Raw genomic sequence first — 20,094 nt, 5'->3', positions numbered from 1 at the left:
TATATATCCATATGATTTTATTGAACATAACAATATTTGGATTAGTATTCATCAGAAAGTCTGCGAAGAAACCGAATACCCTCACAGCCATAATGTTTCTCAGTTGAGTTATTGTTTCATCCTAATCAACAAAGCATTATGATAATATGTAGCTGTAAGAATGCAAGTAAACATTGAAAAATAAATTAAAGAAAGGGTGAACTTGAGGAAATATTGGAAATATTGGAAATAAGATCCTTGGACGAATTTAAAACTATATATGAGATAAGTTTTCGATTCAAACAATGTTTCAATGTCCTTAACCGCCTGAAGAAAATTAACCGTTATCTTTAGTAATTAAGATCAAGGTCACCACCGACATCAACTTGAAATGGAACATTTAGTAATTTAATTGACTCGGAATTTAAAATTTTGTGTTTAAGTTTTATTTCTTGAATTTTTTCACTAACTGAAAATAGAATTACAATAAAAGAAATAGTATTAAGTAGGTAGAATAAAACTACATTTATTATTTTGGACATGCAAGACATTTTTATTTTTAACAAATGAACCTTTTCTTTGGTTTAAAACGGAAAATTATAGAATACAAAGTAACAAAAAACATGTCATACAAGTACAATACCATAAAATCCGACAAGAGGAAGAGAAGAATTAGCGGAACATGAATACAAGCATGAATAAGAACCGATTAAATCAGTGGAGTAGTGGTTTTTTTTAGAATTGAATTCCAACCATTTAGTTTGGTTTTCTTCTTCATAAAGAAATTCTCCTAAAATTGGAGTGATTTGCTCAAATCTCTTAAAACTTGCGATGAAGATGTCGTCGTCAAAATCATCTCCGATGAAGATCTCGCCCCAGATAATTCAAAAATGAAGATTCCGGCGAAGATTTCGTCGCCAGAAACAAAAAAGATGAAAATTTCTCCAATGGGAAGCACCACTAGTAATCATAAAACCTATAGTAACCAAAAATGATCATTAAAATCGAGATAAACATGTCTAGTAGAGAAGAAAACCACCGTAATGGTGCCCAAAACTTACCAAATGGTAAGAGATAAACATAGATAATACTAGCTAAAGCAAAAATCTAATAAAAATGCAAGTCATTTCTTGATTAAGTTCTTATCCTTGCAAGTCATTTTAATTGGACATGCCTAATAATATGGACGTACCTAAATCATTTGAATAACTTTGATGAGATGAAATAGAAGGTTGTTATCCATCGCCTTTTTTAATAGAAATATTTACACAACATAGACTATGTCGCTAAGTAGATTAAGGGCTACTAAATTTGTTTTTCCATAGTTTTTTTCTTATTTTGCTTGATGACTTTTCCCATAGTGGAGTAGCTAGTTCCTTAATCTACATGGTTCGACAAATTTGATAAATTGTGCCATCACAAGCACAATTGTAAAGGTGAGGGTACCCAAATATACCTCAAGCTAAAACTTTTCCTACCTATAAGTCCTTTCTCCGAAAGTGATTGTCTATGGACTGAGTCGAGATAATACAACTAATCGGTTCACACTTCGTGTGATCGTCTATAGATACGAGATCGAAACAATACAACAACGAAGTATGTTTACTTGATATAAAGGTTCGGACTTGACCAAACACAATAGGATTGCTTATCAAGTAAATAGGAATTAACGTTTGTGTAATATACTTTAATTATAATAAAACAATTATAATGCGAAAAATAAAAGTAAATGACACAGCAAGATTTTGTTAACGAGGAAACCGCAAATGCAGAAAAATCCCTGGACCTAGTCCAGGATTGAATACGCTCAGGATTAAGCCGCTACACAAAATTATACTTAACTTCGTATAGTTGAGACCAAGTAACTAACCCTATAGTTCACCTAGTTCCGTCTGTATTCCCACGCCTCCAACTTATGAATAAGTCACATACTTGGAACAATCCCTTTGGTTCGTATTCCAAACAGTAAAGGAACAAGAAATCTGTTTGGTATCAACTCTATTCAACCAAGTGATATGAGTCGGACAAAGGCTCTTTCGTTTATCTCAACATAAACTCCTTCGTCGGGTCTAAATCTATCTTATGTTTAATCACCCAAAGGTAATCGATTAAGATTAAGCCAACAACACCTTTAATCCGAAGAACTGTGTTGATGCCGATCTACTCAATTAATCAATCCAATCTACCACAAGGATAAACCGATTATTAATTGGATCCTCTTTTACCCAAACAAGTATTGTGCACACCAAAGATTATAAAACCCAAGTCAGATCTTCAATATCTTCTTTGTCTTCAAATCTTCTTAAATCTTCAATAAAAACCTGCACACAATCAGTTAAATCTCCTGTGATCAATCACACACAGAACGGAGTCTGTTAACAATGGATTATCACAAGATCTTCTTTAGAACTAACAACAGTCTAAAGATCCCTGTCGAAACTATGAACTAGTTCGAGTGAATCTTATATCAGAAGAGAAGATTCTCAAAAATAAACAAACCAGGTGCAATCAGATTTCAACCACCGTTAGTCAACCAAATCAATCGAAAACAAAGATAAACCGCATTTATCTAGTTTCCCTCCAACGGGTCGCGCTAGAGATTCTCAATCCCAAAGAAGACTTTAAAACGAGCGGAGTAAGAGATTTAACCTAATTAGATTACTCTCCTCTCCAATAGGCGTCTACACTAGTAACAAAGACAAAAGAGGAAGTCTGTTGTTACGAAGGATTAGTTTGCTAGAAAGGAAAACTTCGTGTATTTATAGACAAGGAAGTTTGGACACCAAGGAATTTCCAAAACCGAAAATATTAATTAAAGAAAAAATTCGGTTTCCATAATTCCTGGAAATGCACTGTCCAAAAATAACAATCGAAATCTCTCGAAAAATCTAATTAGTAAATGCACATTTCTAAATTCTGTAATTTCCCTACAAAGATAAATTAATAACCTTAATTAAAAGATTCTTAACTTACTTATGTTTCGATCCTGGTTTATCTTCCCTTAGCCGTAAAGGAATATCTTTGAACAATTATAGAAATAAACATTCACAACACGTGTTCAAAGTTTGTCGACATCTTTACTTTGTAAGTTCTCTTTCACACTTACAACCTTGAAACCGATTTGCCACAATTCCAAACAAGTTTAGAATTGGTTCATCTGACTTTCAAGAACTATGTGATTGATCACTCAATGGGTTTACGGTTCTACCAAAACAAGTTTCGGTTCTACCTCCATGTGAGTACTACGCATAGTCACACTAGCTTCCCAAATATTCGATTGACTAGGTACTAGGATCAGTTCCCCACATATATATGGTATCTAACTTATATATGTTGCACATGTCCATAGGATCGGCTCCCCTTGCTGCACCCCATACAAGGATCGGTTCCCCTTGATGTACTGCACTCCTTACAAGGATCGGTTCCCTTTCCCTTACTAGGATCGGTTCCCTTTCCTTAAGGAAGACATAATCCGATCATACCACAGGTGATTACTTAAGATTGGTTTTACTAATAAAAGTATACCAATACAAAAGTCAGGACTTTGTGAATAGTTTTATCAAGAACACAACAAGTTGTGAGCGGTTATACTCTATCACACATATTGGTTGTTCATAAGATATGCAATGAATAACAAACCAATAACTCCTGGCAATTTCCTTTTCGGTCCACAAACAAGTTTATGAACTTACTTCCTTAGAACACATGTAAACATTGTTCCCTAGGATGAAATCCTCACCTCATACCCGTACATAATCACAATAACATTCAAATGATTATGTCGATGTCTTATCTACAAAGTTTAATGGTTAAGCAATAAACCTCGTATTGTATTCCTTAATACTATGTCTATCTAGAGTTCATATATGCTTCGCATTTATGTTTTCAATATGCATGACTTGAAAGATATGTTAGGGAATGAAACAGTTCAAATCAAATATCACTAACCTCAAGTGGAAGGATGATTGTTGTCGTTGTAACTCCTTGCTTCTTCACATCTTCAAGACTTCGCAATACTTGTAATGTCTCATATCCTAATTCTTTCAAGCTAACCTATACGAAGTTTAACTCTAGTACATAATCAAGAGACTCTTAACATGAGTTTTGATTCACTAAAATATGACAACCAAACTTAACATACCAACGCTTGGTGGGTTCAACCGAGCAATGCTCTAACAATAGTTCTTTTTTTTGAAGGAATAATAATTCATGTTAATCAAATGTCACCAAGTGACAGAAATTCATATATCATGAACAAAGAATAACAGAAAATATATCTAATGAATTCCCCAAATCCAAAAGTTCTAAAATATACATTAAAAGTATTCAATACATATTCATATAGGATGGTTTTTGGAATCCTTTTCAACTATCTGGATAACTTCTTCAAATCTTGATGCTCCAATAGGAAGGAGTAATTAACACATAACACTGTAATCACCGTTAGAACTAGTAGCCTTGGATCTTGTTTTAAGTTGCAGATATCTACGTAAGTCGGAGGAGATCGTCGTTAACAATATACATGGGTATATCATCACAAGTTAATAAAGAGCCATTACGGCTATTATATTCTCCATAATGACAACAATCAGCCATTAGAAGGCGATCAAGAGAAATATATACAAAACCTGAATCCAAAATCCCTATAAAACAAAGATACGTTTTATTGAAAGCATAAAAAAAACCTAATTCAAATGTTACCAAAAGTTACCCTAATATGAGATTCTAGGCAACACAAATCTTACTAATGAAAAATTGATATAGAAATGAAGCTTATGGGCCTGGACTTGGGTATTAAAGCATATATCCTGGAACTACCTAGATGGGTATCCGAAGCGCGATCCACACCACACTCCGCAGGTACAAATACGATTTTCATCTCCCAGACAGAATAGGGATTTTGCCCAAATTTTACTCTGATTCTAGAGAGAAAGAGAGTAAAGATGATGGCGGGAAAGCAATTATCAGGCGATGGTTTTTCATCAAACCTTGCTGGAATGTCAAAGAATCAACTCTATGAAATCATGTCTCAGATGAAAGTAAGTTCCTTTTTCTTTTTTTAATTTAATTTTTCTCTTAATTTCAACAATTATGTAAATTTAGGTTTTGAAATACTTTCTCACGTTAAGAAAATTAAAAACACTAACAACATTTGATTTTGATGTGTACAGACTCTGATAGAGCAAAACCAGCAGCAAGCGAGGCAAATACTTGTTGAAAATCCTGCCCTAACTAAAGCCCTTTTTCAGGTTTTTCCTCTTTACTTTTCTGAGGTTTAGTTGTAGGTTGTTTTCTTCAATTAGGGTTTGTTTAATGATGTTGAGTATAAGAACATAGTTAAAAAGTAGTACTAGGGCACAATCATTTGATCTGCAATGAGATTCTATTTGATATAATTATCTATAATCTGTCTGCTGAACAATTTCCTGTATCTGTACATTGGTTTGGTGTGAATGGCATCACAGGGAGGATACAATGCAATGTCTTATATTCAAATAATTTGATATTGCTTCTTAGAGTTAGATAATTTTCCCCCTTCTTATGGATGTGTGGCCAAAACATTTAACTGAAGATCAAAGTCTTGAAAGAAACGGATAAGACAGATTTTGAAATTAGCTAAGTGGTCATTGCAAAGTTTTAGAGATGTAGATGTAGAATGTGATGTGATAAAAGATAACTATCAATTACAACTGAAGGAATAGGGCAAAAAACTTCATAGAGATGAAAGAAATGAAAAGAAGCCATGCTATGAAGTTAAGGACCTTAAGGTTCATCTGTTTAGGGTATATGTCATTTGTTACCAAGATATATGCATGTAGATATTGGTTAAGTCGGTGTGTTTATGCTGCAATTTCTCTCTATTTTTTAATTTTTGTAAATGTTTGAACTTTAGGATACGTTCTTTTTCTGCTTACTAGATACCAATTAAAGTGTTCAAGCGCGGAGTGCCATTCATCAGCACTAATACGTTTTTTTTTCCGTTATTGTTATGTTTTTTTGGCAGGCACAAATAATGCTTGGAATGGTGAAGCCCCCAAATGTGGTATGTCTTTGCTTTTTTTTCTATGATATTGGTGGAATGTTTTGATCGTAGTGGTGAAGTTAATTATATTTTGTTGACTTCCTTTGTCTTTCAGATGCCAAGCATCCAGCAGACAATGTCACAACCTCCTAAACAACCAGTGCAGTCAAGTCAGCAGCTTAATCCTTCAGTTTCCCAGTCACATCAGGATCACTCAAGTGCATCCCAGAACCACATTCCAGCTAGAAAGCAGCAACCAAACCAATCTTTCCCCCTCCCACCTGTTTCCATTCAGACCATGCCGGCACATTCCCATCCGTCGCTGCAGCAACCAAAAGGACATCCAAGTGGACAAATGACCTCCATGTCCTTCCCGTCACAGATGCATAATTCGGGGCCTCCTCATCAGCTTCCCTCACTTCAACCTCAGCAAGCACCCATTATCTCCAGCCAGCCACAGCAGACATTACACACATCTGGTATCTCTCACTTGCAGCCGCAGCCACCATTACCATCACAACCTAGGCCACCATCTATGCAACCGTACCAGCATCAGGGATATTCACAAATGGGTTCTCATATGGGTTACCAGCCTACTGGTGTGTCTCAGCCCCATCTTTCACAGCCTTCATATAATGTAAGAAATTGACCAAAATGAATAAGTTTTTTCTCATTTTACTGCTTGTGTTGCTCGGAAAATTGATGAAGGTTAATTAATTTTTGAGCGTTTCAGTCAGGAAATAAACCTTCTGGTAGCATTGGCTCTTCTTTTCCACAGGGACAACCACCCCTGCCAAGTCATCCACCACCTCAGTCACTATATCAGGTACGTGTACTTACCATTACAGTTTTTACTTTAAAATTGGTATTTGATGCTACGATTGGGAGTACCGATATTCTGTGCTGGACTTAAATGCGCACCTACTATTGATCTACATCTCTAGATTTATTCTATGTAGGTAGTGCTGCATCTTTAAGCTGATGTCCTGTTTGGGACCTCCACCAATTATTTGTTAGTAGACGGTTATTAATGGTCGACATAACACTGATTACAAATATGTCGAAGTGTACAAATTTGATATTTGTGTTACACGCTCACATGTCTCCCTTCCCTTCAGCAAATATAGTATGTAGAGACGCACTATTTGTCCTGTGCCTGTCTGTATGGTTTGATTGATAGCGCCTTTTCGGCATGAATTGTTTTTTGTTTTCATTTTGTATATTCTCATTCACTTAATCAAGCCGTGTTCATAGAGCTTCATAATTTTAAATCCATCAGACGGCAAAGCTGTTTTGTGAAAGTATGAATTCTTATAGTTTTCATCTTTATTCCATATATCTCTCACTTTTAAAAATTGTATACAGTTGTTTTCCTTTGATATGGCTGCTCATTTATGGCTTGCTTTCTTCTGAATTATATTCTCTATTTCTCTTTTCAGGGTGGAGGTAGTATGCACTTAGGTCCAGACTACGGTGGTCAAGCTGGTAGTTCGATGCAAGTGGACAACCGACCCCCTTCTTGGATGCCACCAGGTTTACAAGATAATTCAGCAGGTGGATTGCAGCTTCCAGGCCCACCAATGACTGGTGGTCAGACTCAGATGGGAAATCAGGCCCCTTCTCGCCCACCAAATGTAACCAACTCTCTTTAGCTACCTTTCTTCCCATCTTAATGTTGGTTCTATCATTTATTGATTTGTTCCCTCTCTCGATTTGGTTGCAGTTGACAGCTGATATGGAGAAGGCACTCCTTCAACAGGTTATGAGCCTTTCACAAGAACAAATTAACCTTCTTCCACCAGAACAAAGGCATCAAGTACTCCAATTACAACAAATGTTGCGGTAGCTGTAGCCAACCAATTATTGTTGTTCTGCGTAGGTGGATCAGCATCACAAATTTTAGTTGGTGCCTCAATGGATAAACACTTCTGATTTATTTTCTTTGTTTAATGCTTTCTGCATAATATCTTAATATTAATTGGGTTCCATATTCTCAGTTTTCTTTCATCTTTTGTCCTCTTTTTATGTTTCTTTCCATTGTACTTCAAATATGGGATCTATTTCCTTTCTTCTCTAGTAGAATGCTAATAACTAGTAAACATTAGTAGAGAGATGCCTTTTGCTTGATGAAAATTCCATCTAGCACTGAACTGCATACTGCCATACTTGGGTTGAGTTCACAATTCCAGTGTCCAAAAGCAAAGCATTTCTCCTCGGATTTGATGTATCCGAGGAGAATCCAAAGACCCCGTTAGGATCCTCAAAATCCAAGGACCTTTTGCAGGACTGCCAACCCATATTAATGGGGTCACGAGCCGTCCGTGGGGGCAAGAGAACACCTCTCTGCCTCCAAACATCAACATTATACAATTCGCAACCTCCCCCGCATGTGGGGGCAAGAGAACAACACCTACAAGTTGCGACCCCAGGGCTGCTAGCCTGCTATCCTTCCCCGGGTCCAAAGTGCGTGTCATACGTAACAATTAAACAAACAAACATGGATTGAACAACTACCATTCGTCTATTTTCGAAATCTCGCGATCAGCCAGTCAAGTGCAAAAGACACACACTCTTTCCATTTTCTTCTAGTTGGATTCAAGTTAATGATTATTAATTTATCATCATCATGAAATCACGTATCTAAATCTAGAACATTAAATTGATCTTCAACCACACAAACTACCACCAGTTAGATTCTCTGTTTCTATCTCTGTGTCGCACGATTCGAATAACATTTGGAATTGAATTCTTCTCCGAAACAATTACAGTTTGAATTGAATACTTCAACAGTTCAACTCAGACAACTCCTCCTCGTCATCAAATTCGGAAAACCAACTCAAATGGCTTGTACTAAGTTTTCCACTTCCGCCTGGGTAAATTATCTTCTTCTTCGTCATCGTACGGTAATATATAGTAGTTATATAGCAATATCTACGTCATCATGATAACTTCCTTTAAACAAAAAATTAATTTGCTTTTTTCTAAGAGAGGTTTTTCGATTTCAAAGGTGAAGCCTTTGAATACTTGTGTCTTTAGATTTTAGGGTTACGCGTCGCATCATCATCAGTATCGTGTAGGAGGAGGAGATACATTAGCTACGCCATGGCGCCGAGGATAGAAATAGATGGAATTGATGATGAGTTATCAAGAATTATAAACTCTAATCTGGATCATGTATCTGCAAGGCGTCGTTCTCGTGAAGTATTCAAAGATATTCAGCTTGGAATTGATCATTGCTTATTTAAGGTTTGTGTTTGCAATTTTTTATTTCTAATGTCATCTTCCATTTACTGTATTCGATTAAAAGAGATGCCTTTCCTTGAAAACACATCTGAATAATTGGAATGAGACAGAGTAAATTAGAATACCTTAATAGAAAACTTACATAGATAACATTACTCTGAAATTGCGAATACTTAACCTCAATTTTTCATCCTTGGACCTACTATTACCAGCTACATTGCTAAGAACTATTTATGTTGTTGCTCCTTTTGAAATTGATTGTTTACTTCACGAGTTTTGTGGTGCATTATCGTTATTCGGAATGTTCATGTTTTGGTAATCTTTGTTGACGCCAATCATGTTCTTTTTGTTGTGTTTCAGTTCAAAGATGATGGTTTGAAGACGAAAGAGGTAAGTGTTTTATGAGTACATTAGCATTCAATTACACCGTTTTTCGTTTCCTCATTCTGCGATGGTAAAGTAGAGTATCTAAAGATGTAAATCAGTATCAAGATGCACATGTGAGATATCAAGATAACAACTTTCTTAGTTTGGACCACCTACCATTTAGTTTAGAAAAATTGAAAAACCTCACACCTTGAATCCTAAGGGCTAAAGTAACTTCAATTGGGAAGAAACTTGCTATTCGCACCTCTTTATCTATATGTTAGAATGTTAGATCGATGTCCTCGTTTATTTGTAGGGAAAAATCAATAGGGGATACTTGTTGAAACTCTTAGCTAAGATTTTGCATTACCATGTGAAGTTGATCATTTTGGAAGCTTTTTTTCTACAGTTGTATGAGGTGAATGCTAGAGGAATCGAGATTTTCTCTAAAAGCTGGCTTCCACAGACATCCCCTGTAAAAGCCATTCTTTGCTTCTGTCACGGTTATGGGGACACTTGTACATTTTTCTTTGAAGGTATGTAAGTTCCTGTCAATTTGTTTGTCAAGTTTTATACTATCCTTGTTTTTAGAAATAACTCAAAACTTACTGATTCCCGTTTACCGTTTCCAGGAATCGCTAGGAAGTTAGCATCATTTGGATATGGAGTTTATGCTATGGATTACCCTGGATTTGGTCTTTCTGAAGGTCTTCATGGCTATATATCTAGCTTCGACGGACTTGTAGATGATGTCATCGAGCATTATTCTAAAATTAAAGGTGTTCTAGTTACTGAAATGCTAGCTTATGAATGTGTTAATTAATATCTCTCTGCTGACTTTGGGTGGCTTTGTATGGCAGAAAGTATGGAGTCCCAAAATGTGCCAAGTTTCCTGTTTGGACAATCGATGGGTGGAGCAGTCGCTCTAAAGGTGCACCTAAAACAACCAAATGCATGGAGTGGGGCTGTTCTTGTCGCGCCAATGTGTAAAGTACTTCCATAAACCTAAAACTATTTGTTGCGACTTATTCATCAGCGAGACTGGGATTTAATTTAACTGTTTTCTTATTAGATTGCAGAAGATATGGTTCCCCCACTATTGGTGAAACAGTTGCTTATCGCTGTAACAAATGTCCTCCCCAAATCAAAATTGGTTCCTGAAAAGGATATAGGAGAGATGGCATTTAGGGACTTGGAAAAGAGGAAACTGGTAGGTCTATTCTTGCTATTCCATATTAGTTTGTTGCCTGTCTCACAAATCCACCTGCTCTCTGGGATAATATGTATATACAAATCACACGCATTTCGTTGAATTTTGGCAACTTTTTTCTTCTTTGATGAATGCAGGCAAAATATAATGTCATTGCATACAGAGATAAACCACGGCTAAGGACTGCTCTAGAGTTGCTTAGGACTACCGATGAAATAGAACGTCGTCTGGAAGAGGTATGAAATACCCTGTTATAACTTCGGTGGCATAAATGTTATCTTCTAAATTAGAGGACCTGACCCATGAAGTCATATAGCTTACAACACAAGTAATGCTTTGCAGGTTTCTCTGCCTATATTAATCTTGCATGGGGAGGGTGATATTGTAACTGATCCGTCTGTTAGCAAAGCTTTGTATGAGAAAGCAAAAAGTTCGGACAAAAAACTTCATCTAATTAAGAATGCTTCTCATTCTCTTCTTGAAGGTGAGCCAGATGATAGTATACTCGAAGTATTTAATGAAATCATATGTTGGCTAGATGAGCTCACCATCAACAAAACCTAGTGTTGACCAATATTTCCATTCTTTCATTTTCTGTACAATAATCCAACACCACCAGATGCTGTAATTATCCAAGTGAAGTTATTTTTTATTCTCTGAAGATAGAGTATATACCTAGGCGTTGATTTTAAATAATGCAGTTTCAATTTCACAATTAGTTAGTACACAAATGCTTAACATTATTCGACTGGGTATAACTGCTTTAACCGAAGGAACACTTTATGTTGTACTTATATTCCTGCAAGAGCAGCAACACATGGCTAAGACATAGAACACAGTAGGGAGAAAGTAAAATACAACATCCGATAGAAGGGAGGGAACTGATCTGATCTCGCATAAGATGAATTCATGATAATAGATGGAAGAAAACAGCTGAAGTCTACTTGACAAGCGGAGAATGAGAATCAAGCCAAGAGACAATATCTTTAAGGACTGTTAAAATCCTTTCATCAGGTTCGCCCTCTAAAATACAGTGATAACCTTCTGGATATAGCTTCAGGGTCTTGTCTTTACAGGAAGCCTTCTCATATAAGAACTTGCTAATTAATGGGTCTGTTACTTTATCTTCTGCTCCGTGCAGAACTAACAATGGAGATGAAACCTAGAACAAACGGAACTTCATTAAGAAATTAACCAGGATGAATTTTGTTTCACAACTAATTTTAGACCCACTAGATCAAGAATATCTTGAGAGAGCTTTCAGAGATCGCAAAAACAACTAACCTTATCTACCTGTGACTCGATAACCTGAGTTGCATTCAAGAGTTCGACTGCAGTCTTTAGTCGCATTCGACCAGAATATGAGATCACGTTGTAGACAGCCTTTAAAATGGTTGGATTGGAACGCCATTAGGATTTCATACTACTCGTACTTCTATAAGCTTTAACTAAATAAACACCAATCAACTTACCATTTTCTTTTTTATGGGGTCTCTGAACATTGACTCCGCCAAATCCTTCTCCGGCACCAATTTTGCTTTCGGTAGTACATTAGACAAGAGAGTCAAGACCGTTGCACATGCTGGCGATGGTTTCATATCATCTTTAATCTACGGTTTTTCAACAGCACAATTGTTACTGAAATGTTTCCATAATCATAATTAAAAGAATAAAGCTTGTAAGTTTGCTCACTTTACACATTGGAGCAACAAGAACGACTCCATCCCAAGCAGTTGGCTGCTTTAGATGAGCCTTGATAGCAACGGCTCCTCCCATTGACTGGCCTAATAAAAATCGAGGCAATCCTTTCGCTTCTGGTCTTTCTGTTGCAAGACATATCATGAAACAATCAACACTCACACCTCTTTCGCTACACGAAATTTACAAGATTTTCGGAATACCTTGAATCAGTAGTACACTACTAGTACCAAACCTTTTATAATGTTAAACCTTTCAATGACATTATCAACCAAATCATCGAAACTCGATATGTAGCCGTGCAAGCCTTCAGAAAGACCAAAACCTGGATGATCAACTGCATAGACTCCATAACCAGAACCAGCAATTGCTCTAGCAATTCCTGAAAATCTTAAACCCCCACATTTAGCATCATCTAAACCCCATCCTCTCCTGTCTTCACAGTGTATTATTGTCACTTGAAATGAAGCTCTAGTAAAAGAAAAAAAATGTACCTTCAAAGAAGAATGTACAAGTATCACCGTAACCATGACAGAAATAAACAATACCCTTCATTTGATAATCAGATTTTGGTAACCAGCTCTTGCAAAATATCTGTAAACCCTTTGAATTTCTCTCAAACCACTGTACCAATTGAAAACCCCATTTTTTTTATTTTTTTTTGTACACTTTAGTAAAGTTCTCAACTTTATAAAAGAAGAAAAAGAATAATAATAATAATAATAATAATAATAATAATAATAATAATAATAATAATAATAAAAGTTGTTGAGATAAGAGATTATTACCTCTTCTGTTCTGATCCCGGCAGGAGAATCCTATTCAATGAAAGTTGAATCCATTAGTAAGAAGATAACAAAGAGGGTTGGTGAAGTATGATCCGTGATTCTAACCTTAAACAAGATATGATCAAGTTGTTGCTGAACTTCAGTGAAAGCGGATCGCACCCGTCTTCGAGCAGGAGCAGAATCCAAGTTCTCTGATGCAATCTCATTCAACTCGTCACTTACATTTCCAATCATTTTCTTAAATGTTTTATTTTTTGCCATAGTTATCACTGATCTGAACTGATGATTTTTTTGGTCAACCAAAAAAGTTGATTTTAGTGATCTGTCTGTTTTGCATTGAAAACTGGGAAATTTGTGGAAGTTTGCTTCTCCATGGAGAAAATCGGAACCATAGCTAAGTAAATTTGATGTCTTTGTGGAGAGAGGTTGACGAGAGAGCGCCATGATCATAAACTGAAACTTAAGAGAACAAATCAAATATAACCACCACTCTTATGCTGTTATGAGAGCAGCAGCAGTAATGACACCCAAATAGCCAAATATGCTAAGCTATTTGGCACGATTTATAAATGGGGGGATAGACAATCAACTCCTAAGAGATTTTGATCGTCGGATCGGTCAATTAGTATTCCCTACTAGTGTTGGTATCAGCTTTTAGTTTTAGACGCAATGTAGATATCCGCCTAGTCGTCAGACAATCTTTTGATGTGGATCCAGTTGAGCAAAACGCTAATATCGTATCAATCACACTTGAACAAACATTTTAGCAAGCGCTAATATTATGCATGCTTAACATCCAGATGGAGATTTAATCTTTGTGACGACAGATTTGCCTGTCAAATTTGGCATAGCATTTCTTTTTCTTTTTCGGAATTTTCCAACAAACCCACTGCGCTCCAATATTTAAGTATATATAGCATATTAAATCCGGGTTGCGGATACTCAAGGTGAACCTAATAGCAGTCTTAGACAATTTTTTTTGGGATAGTCAATGTAATTTGCCACCTATATTTTCTAGTGAGCCGGTCATTTTTGTAGGTAATTTCATTGTTCTTTTAGGTACTGGAGATAAGAATGGTGGTTTAGAGGTTGACGATATTGATTTCTATAATCACATGAATTTTGTAATGTGTTTGCTTTGCATGATCACGACTTTTCTGGTCCAAGATTCGCTTATGCAGCATGGCCTTTATCTTATCTTTGAGAGACTTGATAGATGTTTGATCAACCAAACTGCCGAACATCCCTCTGTGTTAATAATTTTCCTAAAGACTCTTTTAATCACTGTCCTATGCATATTGGTTTTAATCTTGAAGATATTTGTATGCCTAAACCATTTCACTTTATGGCCATGTGGATTGAAGATCCAACTTGTAGAGATATCATATCTAATTCTTAGTTTGTCAATGTTCCGGGCTCTCCAGCTTATAAATTAAAAGCTAAACTCTTAAGCACAATAAGAAGTCATAGAGACTGGAACAAATCCTCTTTTGGTAATATTAAAACCAACATTTCTACTACCACAAAGGAGTTAGTTGAAATTCAAAATTCCAACCCAACTGACTCTAGTTCTATCTCTAGACTCAGAGTCAGATTTGAGTATTTGTAAAACCTTAAGGAGCTGATTAGGATAATTCTACAAAGGTGTGGCTCATGGGAGGAGATAGGAATTCTCATTATTTCCATTGATTCACACTTTTTAGAAGAAAGAGAAATGTAATAAGTCGGATAAAAGATTCTACCGGTACTACCTTAACTGATAGGGATAGTATAAGCAATTTTTTGTATATTATTTCAAAAATCTCTATTTTTCTCATCCCAACAATATCAGGATGAAATTTTCCAAGAACTTCCTGCGAGGTCTTTGATGAAGGTAACCTACACCTCACTAATCTTCTAACTGCCGAAGAGATTAAGAATAATTTATTTAAGATGGGAGGGAAGTAATCCCTAGGCCCTGATGGCTTTACTGGCCTGTTCCACCGGAATCACTGGAATACTGTTAGAGAAGTTGTTATTCATATGACGTACACTTGCTTTATAACTGGGCTTATTGCCTAAGTGTTTAACCACACTAATATGGCTTTGATACTTAAAGTTCCCATAGCTGAGCTGGTCTCTCAATATAGACTCATATAACTGTGTAATTTCATTTATAATATTTTGCCTAAAACTTTGACCAATGGACTAAAGACTGTTATGAATAATCTGATCTCATAAATCAGAGTGCTTTTGTCCCAAAAAGAAGTATCTCTGACAATATTCTTCTAGCTAATGAGGTTATCTAGACTGTTAACCATTATAAAGGGAAAGAAGGCATTGCTGTCATTAAGCTTGACATGTCCAAGACCTATGATAAACTAGAATGGTCTTTCCTTGAGAAAGTTTTAACTAAAATGAGTCTAGCTGACCATTGGATTAAACTGATCAACCAATGTCTGTCCACTATGTATAATCATGTTTTGTTAAATGGTGTCCCATCTGGTTTAATTAGTCCGGAGAGAGGGTTGAGACAAGGAGACCCCCTCTCTCTCCTTACCTATATATCATTTCCCCTCTCTCCTTACCTGTATATCATTTGTTTTGAAGCTTTATCGGCTTATATAGACTCCCTGACTATTAAAGGCTTAGTTGAAGGCATTAAGGTCTACAAGAATGCTCCCAACATTACTTATCTTTTTTTTTATGATCATTCTCTTATGTTTTTTACTCTCAGGATTAAGCCGCTACACAAAATTACATCTAACTTCGTATAGTTGAGACCAAGCAACTAAACCTATAGTTCACCTAGTTCCGTCTGTATTCCCACACCTCCATCTTATAAATAAGCCACGTACTTGGATCAATTCCTTTGGTTCGTATTACAAACAGTAAAGGAACGACAAATCTGTTTGGTAACAACTCTCTTCAACCAAGTGATATGAGTTGGACAAAGGCTCTTCTGTTTATCTTAACATAAACTCCTTCGTCAGGTCTTTAGATCTATCTTATGTTTAATTACCAACATAATCGTTAAGATTTTGCGATCAACACTCTTAATCTAAAGAATTGTGTTGATGCCGATATACTCAATTAATCAATCCAATTCTATCACAAGGATAAAACCGATTATTAATTGGATCATCTTTTTACCGAAACAAGTATTGTGCACACCAAAGATTATGAACCACAAATCAGATCTCCAAACTCTTCTTTGTCTTCAAATCTTCTTAAATCTTCAATAAACACCTGTACACAATCACTTGAATCTCTTGTGATCAATCATGCACAGAACAGAGTTTGTTAACAATGGATTATCACAAGATCGTCTTTAGAACTAACAACAGTCTAAAGATCCCTGTCGAAACTCTGAACTAGTTTGAGTGAATCTTATATCAGAAGAGAAGATCCTCAAGCATATATAAACTAGGTGCAATCAAAGTTCAACCACCGTTAGTCAATAAAATCAATCGAAAACAAAAGATAAACCGCAATTACCTAGTTTCCCACCAACGGTACTAATGGAGCTTCTCGATCCCAAAGAAGACTTTAAACCGAGCGGTCGTAAGAGATTTCGCCTAACTAGGTTACTCTCCTCCCTGAATAGGAGGCTTCACCAGTAGAAGCACATTCTGTTACGAAGGATTAGTTTGCTAGAATGCAAACTTCAAGTATTTATAGACTAGGAAGTTTGGACACCAAGGAATTTACAAAACCAAAAATATTCTTAAGATATTCATTAAAGCACAAATTTGGTTTCCATAATTCCTGGAAATGCTCTGTCCAAAAATAATGATCGGAATATCTCAGAAAATCTCTAATTAGTAAATGCATATTACTAATTCTTATTTTCCTAAAAATAAAATTAATAATCTTAATTAAAAGATTCTTAACTTATTCATTTTTCGATATTGGGATTCTCTTCCCTTAGATATTAAGGAATAACTTTGAACAATTAAAAAATAAACATTCACATCACATGTTCAAAGTATGTCCTCTTTCGTACTTACAACCTTGAAACCAATTTGCCACACTTCCAAACAAGTTTAGAATTGGTTCATCCGACTTTCAAGAACTATGTGATTGATCAAATAACATTCAATCAAAAATCATGAGTGTAACGGTTCTACCAAAACAAGTTTCGGTTCTACCTTCCATGTGAGTACGGTGCATAGTCACACTAGCTTTCCAAAATTCGGTTGACTAGGTACTAGGGTCGGTTCCCCACATATATATGGTATCCAACTTACATGTGTTGCACATGTCCAGAGGATTGGTTCCCCTTTGCCTAAAAACGTGTTGCACATGTCCATAGGATCGGTTCCCCTTTCTGCTATAGACCTGCTGCACCTCATACAAGGATCGATTCCCTTTTGTGATGTACTGCACCTCTTACTAGGATCGGTTCCCCTTTACCCATATTTGGTCAGACATAAAATCACAAATTCGATCATACCATCTCAGGTGATTACTTAAGATTGTTTTCACTAATAAAAGTCATACCAATACATAAGTCATGCCTTTGTAAATAGTTTTACCAAGAACACAAACAAGTCATGAACAGTTATACTAATCACACATATTGGTTGTTCAAAAGATATGCAATGAATAACAATACCAATTGAAAAAACGGGGGTACAACCACACCCAATATTTCGCTTAGAAATCTGTATGGACTAACTCCAATATACTTTATAGAGAATCAACTAGACAGTCAGACTCAATCTAGATAAAAGTATATGAAAGAATTAATATCTCTCTTTATCGATTCAATTCTTACTCAAGAAAATAAAATTATGCGAGTCTAATTGAATACAAGAGAAAACACTTGAACGGTATCAAAGACCAATGTTCAAGTATCAATCAATCTCAATCAACAACCAAAGGTCGGATTTCCAATTGATTGATTCTAACGCACAACCTGTGATATTTCAATCATATAACAAAATATAATGCGGAATAGAAATAACACAGACACCAAAATTTTGTTAACAAGGAAACCGCAAATGCAGAAAAACCCCGGGACCTAGTCCAGATTAAACACACACTGTATTAAGCCGCTACAGACACTATCCTACTACAAAATAACTTCGGTCTGGAATGTAGTTGAACCCCAATCAATCTCACATTGATCCAAGGTATAGTTGCCCTCCTTACGTCTCTGATCCCAGCAGGATACTACGCACTTGATTTCCTTAGCTGATCTCACCCACAACTAAGAGTTGCTACGACCCAAATTCGAAGACTTTAATAAACAAATATGTATCACACAGAAAAGTCTACGGTAATAGATAAATCCGTCTCCCACAGAAATACCTACGAGTTTTGTTCCGTCTTTTGATAAATCAAGGTGAACATGAACCAATTGATAACCCGGACTTATGTTCCCGAAGAAAAGCCTAGTATTATCAATCACCTCACAATAATCTTAATCGATGCGGAGAAAGAAGATATTGTGGAATCACAAACGATGAGACGAAGATGTTTGTGACTATTTTTATATCTTGCCTGTCGGAGATATCAATCTCAAGCCAATGTTTGCGATTGTACTCGTAAGATAGAAACAATAAGATCAGATCACACAACTACGAGAAAGTAGTATTGGTCTAGCTTCACAATCCCAATGAAGTCTTTAAGTCGTTAACCTGGTTTTAGAGAAGAAACCAACGGTTAAAGGAGAATCGACTCTAGCTTACACAACTAGTATCACATGTAAGGTGTGGGGATTAGGTTTCCCAGTTGCTAGAGTTATCCCTTATATAGTCTTTCAAATCAGGGTTTGCAATCAATGTTAGCTTGGTAACAAAGCATTCAATATTCACCGTTAGATGAAAAACCTGATTAGATTCAAGCTAATATCTTTCAACTGTTAGATCAAAAACCTAGATTGTTACACACAAATGAAATGCACGTTTCTAGGTTTGTGTAACCGTACCCAAACATGTACATTTGATGGTTCAACAATAGTTAACCAAATGGTTATCCATATGAGAACTTTTATATCAACCATATTCTTCTTCACCATAACTAGTTCAAGTGACTCAAATGAACTAGTTAGCGAGTTGTTCAATTGCAAGGAAATCTTATGTAACTATGCAAGACACAATCGAAGCAAAAACGATTTAATTCACTCGAATCGGTTCATGAACTTTATAGCCACGGTTTTCAATTAGCATTCCTTAGTTTATATAAACATGAGTTCACAAACAATCGTCTTTAGATATAACCAACTCAAGTTCGCGGACTGGGTTCGCGGACTGAGTTCACGACTCTTGTTCCGGTTCTCTTGATCAACAAAGTTCGCAAACTTCGGTTCAAGGAATAAGGACTTATACATATATGTGTTTCCACAACAATGCTTATATCCAACAATGGTTATATAATATAAACTCTCATTTCAATCATTGAAACATTCTTAGAGGACATTATATAGTTGTTATTCACAAACCATTTTTCGTCAAAGCAATTTTCAAGGTGATTGAAACATAACATGACTTTTGTCACTAGGTAAAGATGAACTTGGCCAAAGCGAAAGCTTACCAACACATATTTCGAGAAATAGATAGGCGAGATAAACTCGGCTCGAAATATCAAATATGTATAATCAAAGTCTATATAGAAAAACGACTTTTGTCTCAAGATAGGAGATAGAGTAGATAGACTTTTGAGTGATAGATAAGTTCAAGTCTCCATATACCTTTTTGTCGATGAATTTCCACCAGTTCCTTGAGTAGTTCTTCGTCTTGTATGATGATCCAATGTATCCTAGCCCGAGACTCAGCTATAGTAGAATAGAAATCAAGACTTAT

General features: G+C 36.0%; 3 protein-coding genes across 8 annotated transcripts; 2 read left to right on the top strand and 1 right to left on the bottom strand.

Moving 5' to 3' along the window:
* The first annotated feature begins 4,878 nt into the window (after nt 1–4,878).
* LOC113275590 (cleavage stimulating factor 64-like) lies at nt 4,879–8,008 on the top strand. Its single transcript, XM_026525129.1, has 7 exons — nt 4,879–5,018; nt 5,151–5,228; nt 5,984–6,022; nt 6,117–6,638; nt 6,735–6,827; nt 7,441–7,635; nt 7,725–8,008. Exons 1-7 carry the CDS (start codon nt 4,923–4,925, stop codon nt 7,845–7,847), a joined length of 1,146 nt encoding a protein of 381 aa, XP_026380914.1. The 5' UTR covers nt 4,879–4,922; the 3' UTR covers nt 7,848–8,008.
* Nucleotides 8,009–8,503: 495 nt separating this feature from the next.
* On the top strand, nt 8,504–11,531 carry LOC113275589 (caffeoylshikimate esterase-like). Of its 6 annotated transcripts, none has more exons than XM_026525124.1 (9): nt 8,504–8,874; nt 9,038–9,247; nt 9,605–9,634; nt 10,020–10,146; nt 10,243–10,389; nt 10,471–10,601; nt 10,683–10,820; nt 10,958–11,056; nt 11,163–11,531. In XM_026525124.1, the coding sequence occupies exons 1-9, from the start codon at nt 8,842–8,844 to the stop codon at nt 11,382–11,384; spliced, it is 1,137 nt and encodes a 378-aa protein (XP_026380909.1). In that variant the 5' UTR covers nt 8,504–8,841; the 3' UTR covers nt 11,385–11,531. The 6 variants fall into 6 exon arrangements, with proteins under 6 accessions (XP_026380909.1, XP_026380908.1, XP_026380912.1 ...); XM_026525123.1 differs by having other exon boundaries at nt 8,504–8,904; XM_026525127.1 differs by having other exon boundaries at nt 8,506–8,874; nt 9,015–9,247.
* LOC113275588 (caffeoylshikimate esterase-like) lies at nt 11,505–14,115 on the bottom strand. Its single transcript, XM_026525122.1, has 8 exons — nt 13,412–14,115; nt 13,307–13,336; nt 13,013–13,142; nt 12,754–12,900; nt 12,513–12,643; nt 12,293–12,430; nt 12,105–12,203; nt 11,505–11,982 (listed from the first exon to the last, which is right to left on the bottom strand). Exons 1-8 carry the CDS (start codon nt 13,754–13,756, stop codon nt 11,761–11,763), a joined length of 1,242 nt encoding a protein of 413 aa, XP_026380907.1. The 5' UTR covers nt 13,757–14,115; the 3' UTR covers nt 11,505–11,760.
* Between the last annotated feature and the right edge of the window lie 5,979 nt (nt 14,116–20,094).

This window comes from Papaver somniferum, chromosome 4, assembly GCF_003573695.1.
Source record: "Papaver somniferum cultivar HN1 chromosome 4, ASM357369v1, whole genome shotgun sequence".
Classification (NCBI taxonomy): domain Eukaryota; kingdom Viridiplantae; phylum Streptophyta; class Magnoliopsida; order Ranunculales; family Papaveraceae; genus Papaver; species Papaver somniferum.
This window is presented reverse-complemented; position numbering and strand designations above follow the sequence as displayed.

Coding starts and splice junctions, on each gene's coding strand:
- LOC113275588 (XM_026525122.1), bottom strand. CDS start 13,756: ATGATCATGGCGCTCTCTCGTCAACCTCTCTCCACAAAGACATCAAAT. Junction 13,143..13,306: donor CCGGGATCAGAACAGAAGAG/GTAATAATCTCT, acceptor CAATTGGTACAG/TGGTTTGAGAGAAATTCAAA. Junction 12,431..12,512: donor TTGTTGCTCCAATGTGTAAA/GTGAGCAAACTT, acceptor GAAAAACCGTAG/ATTAAAGATGATATGAAACC.
- LOC113275590 (XM_026525129.1), top strand. CDS start 4,923: ATGATGGCGGGAAAGCAATTATCAGGCGATGGTTTTTCATCAAACCTT. Junction 5,019..5,150: donor AAATCATGTCTCAGATGAAA/GTAAGTTCCTTT, acceptor TGATGTGTACAG/ACTCTGATAGAGCAAAACCA. Junction 6,023..6,116: donor TGGTGAAGCCCCCAAATGTG/GTATGTCTTTGC, acceptor TTTGTCTTTCAG/ATGCCAAGCATCCAGCAGAC.
- LOC113275589 (XM_026525123.1), top strand. CDS start 8,842: ATGGCTTGTACTAAGTTTTCCACTTCCGCCTGGGTAAATTATCTTCTT. Junction 9,248..9,604: donor TTGATCATTGCTTATTTAAG/GTTTGTGTTTGC, acceptor GTTGTGTTTCAG/TTCAAAGATGATGGTTTGAA. Junction 11,057..11,162: donor TAGAACGTCGTCTGGAAGAG/GTATGAAATACC, acceptor AATGCTTTGCAG/GTTTCTCTGCCTATATTAAT.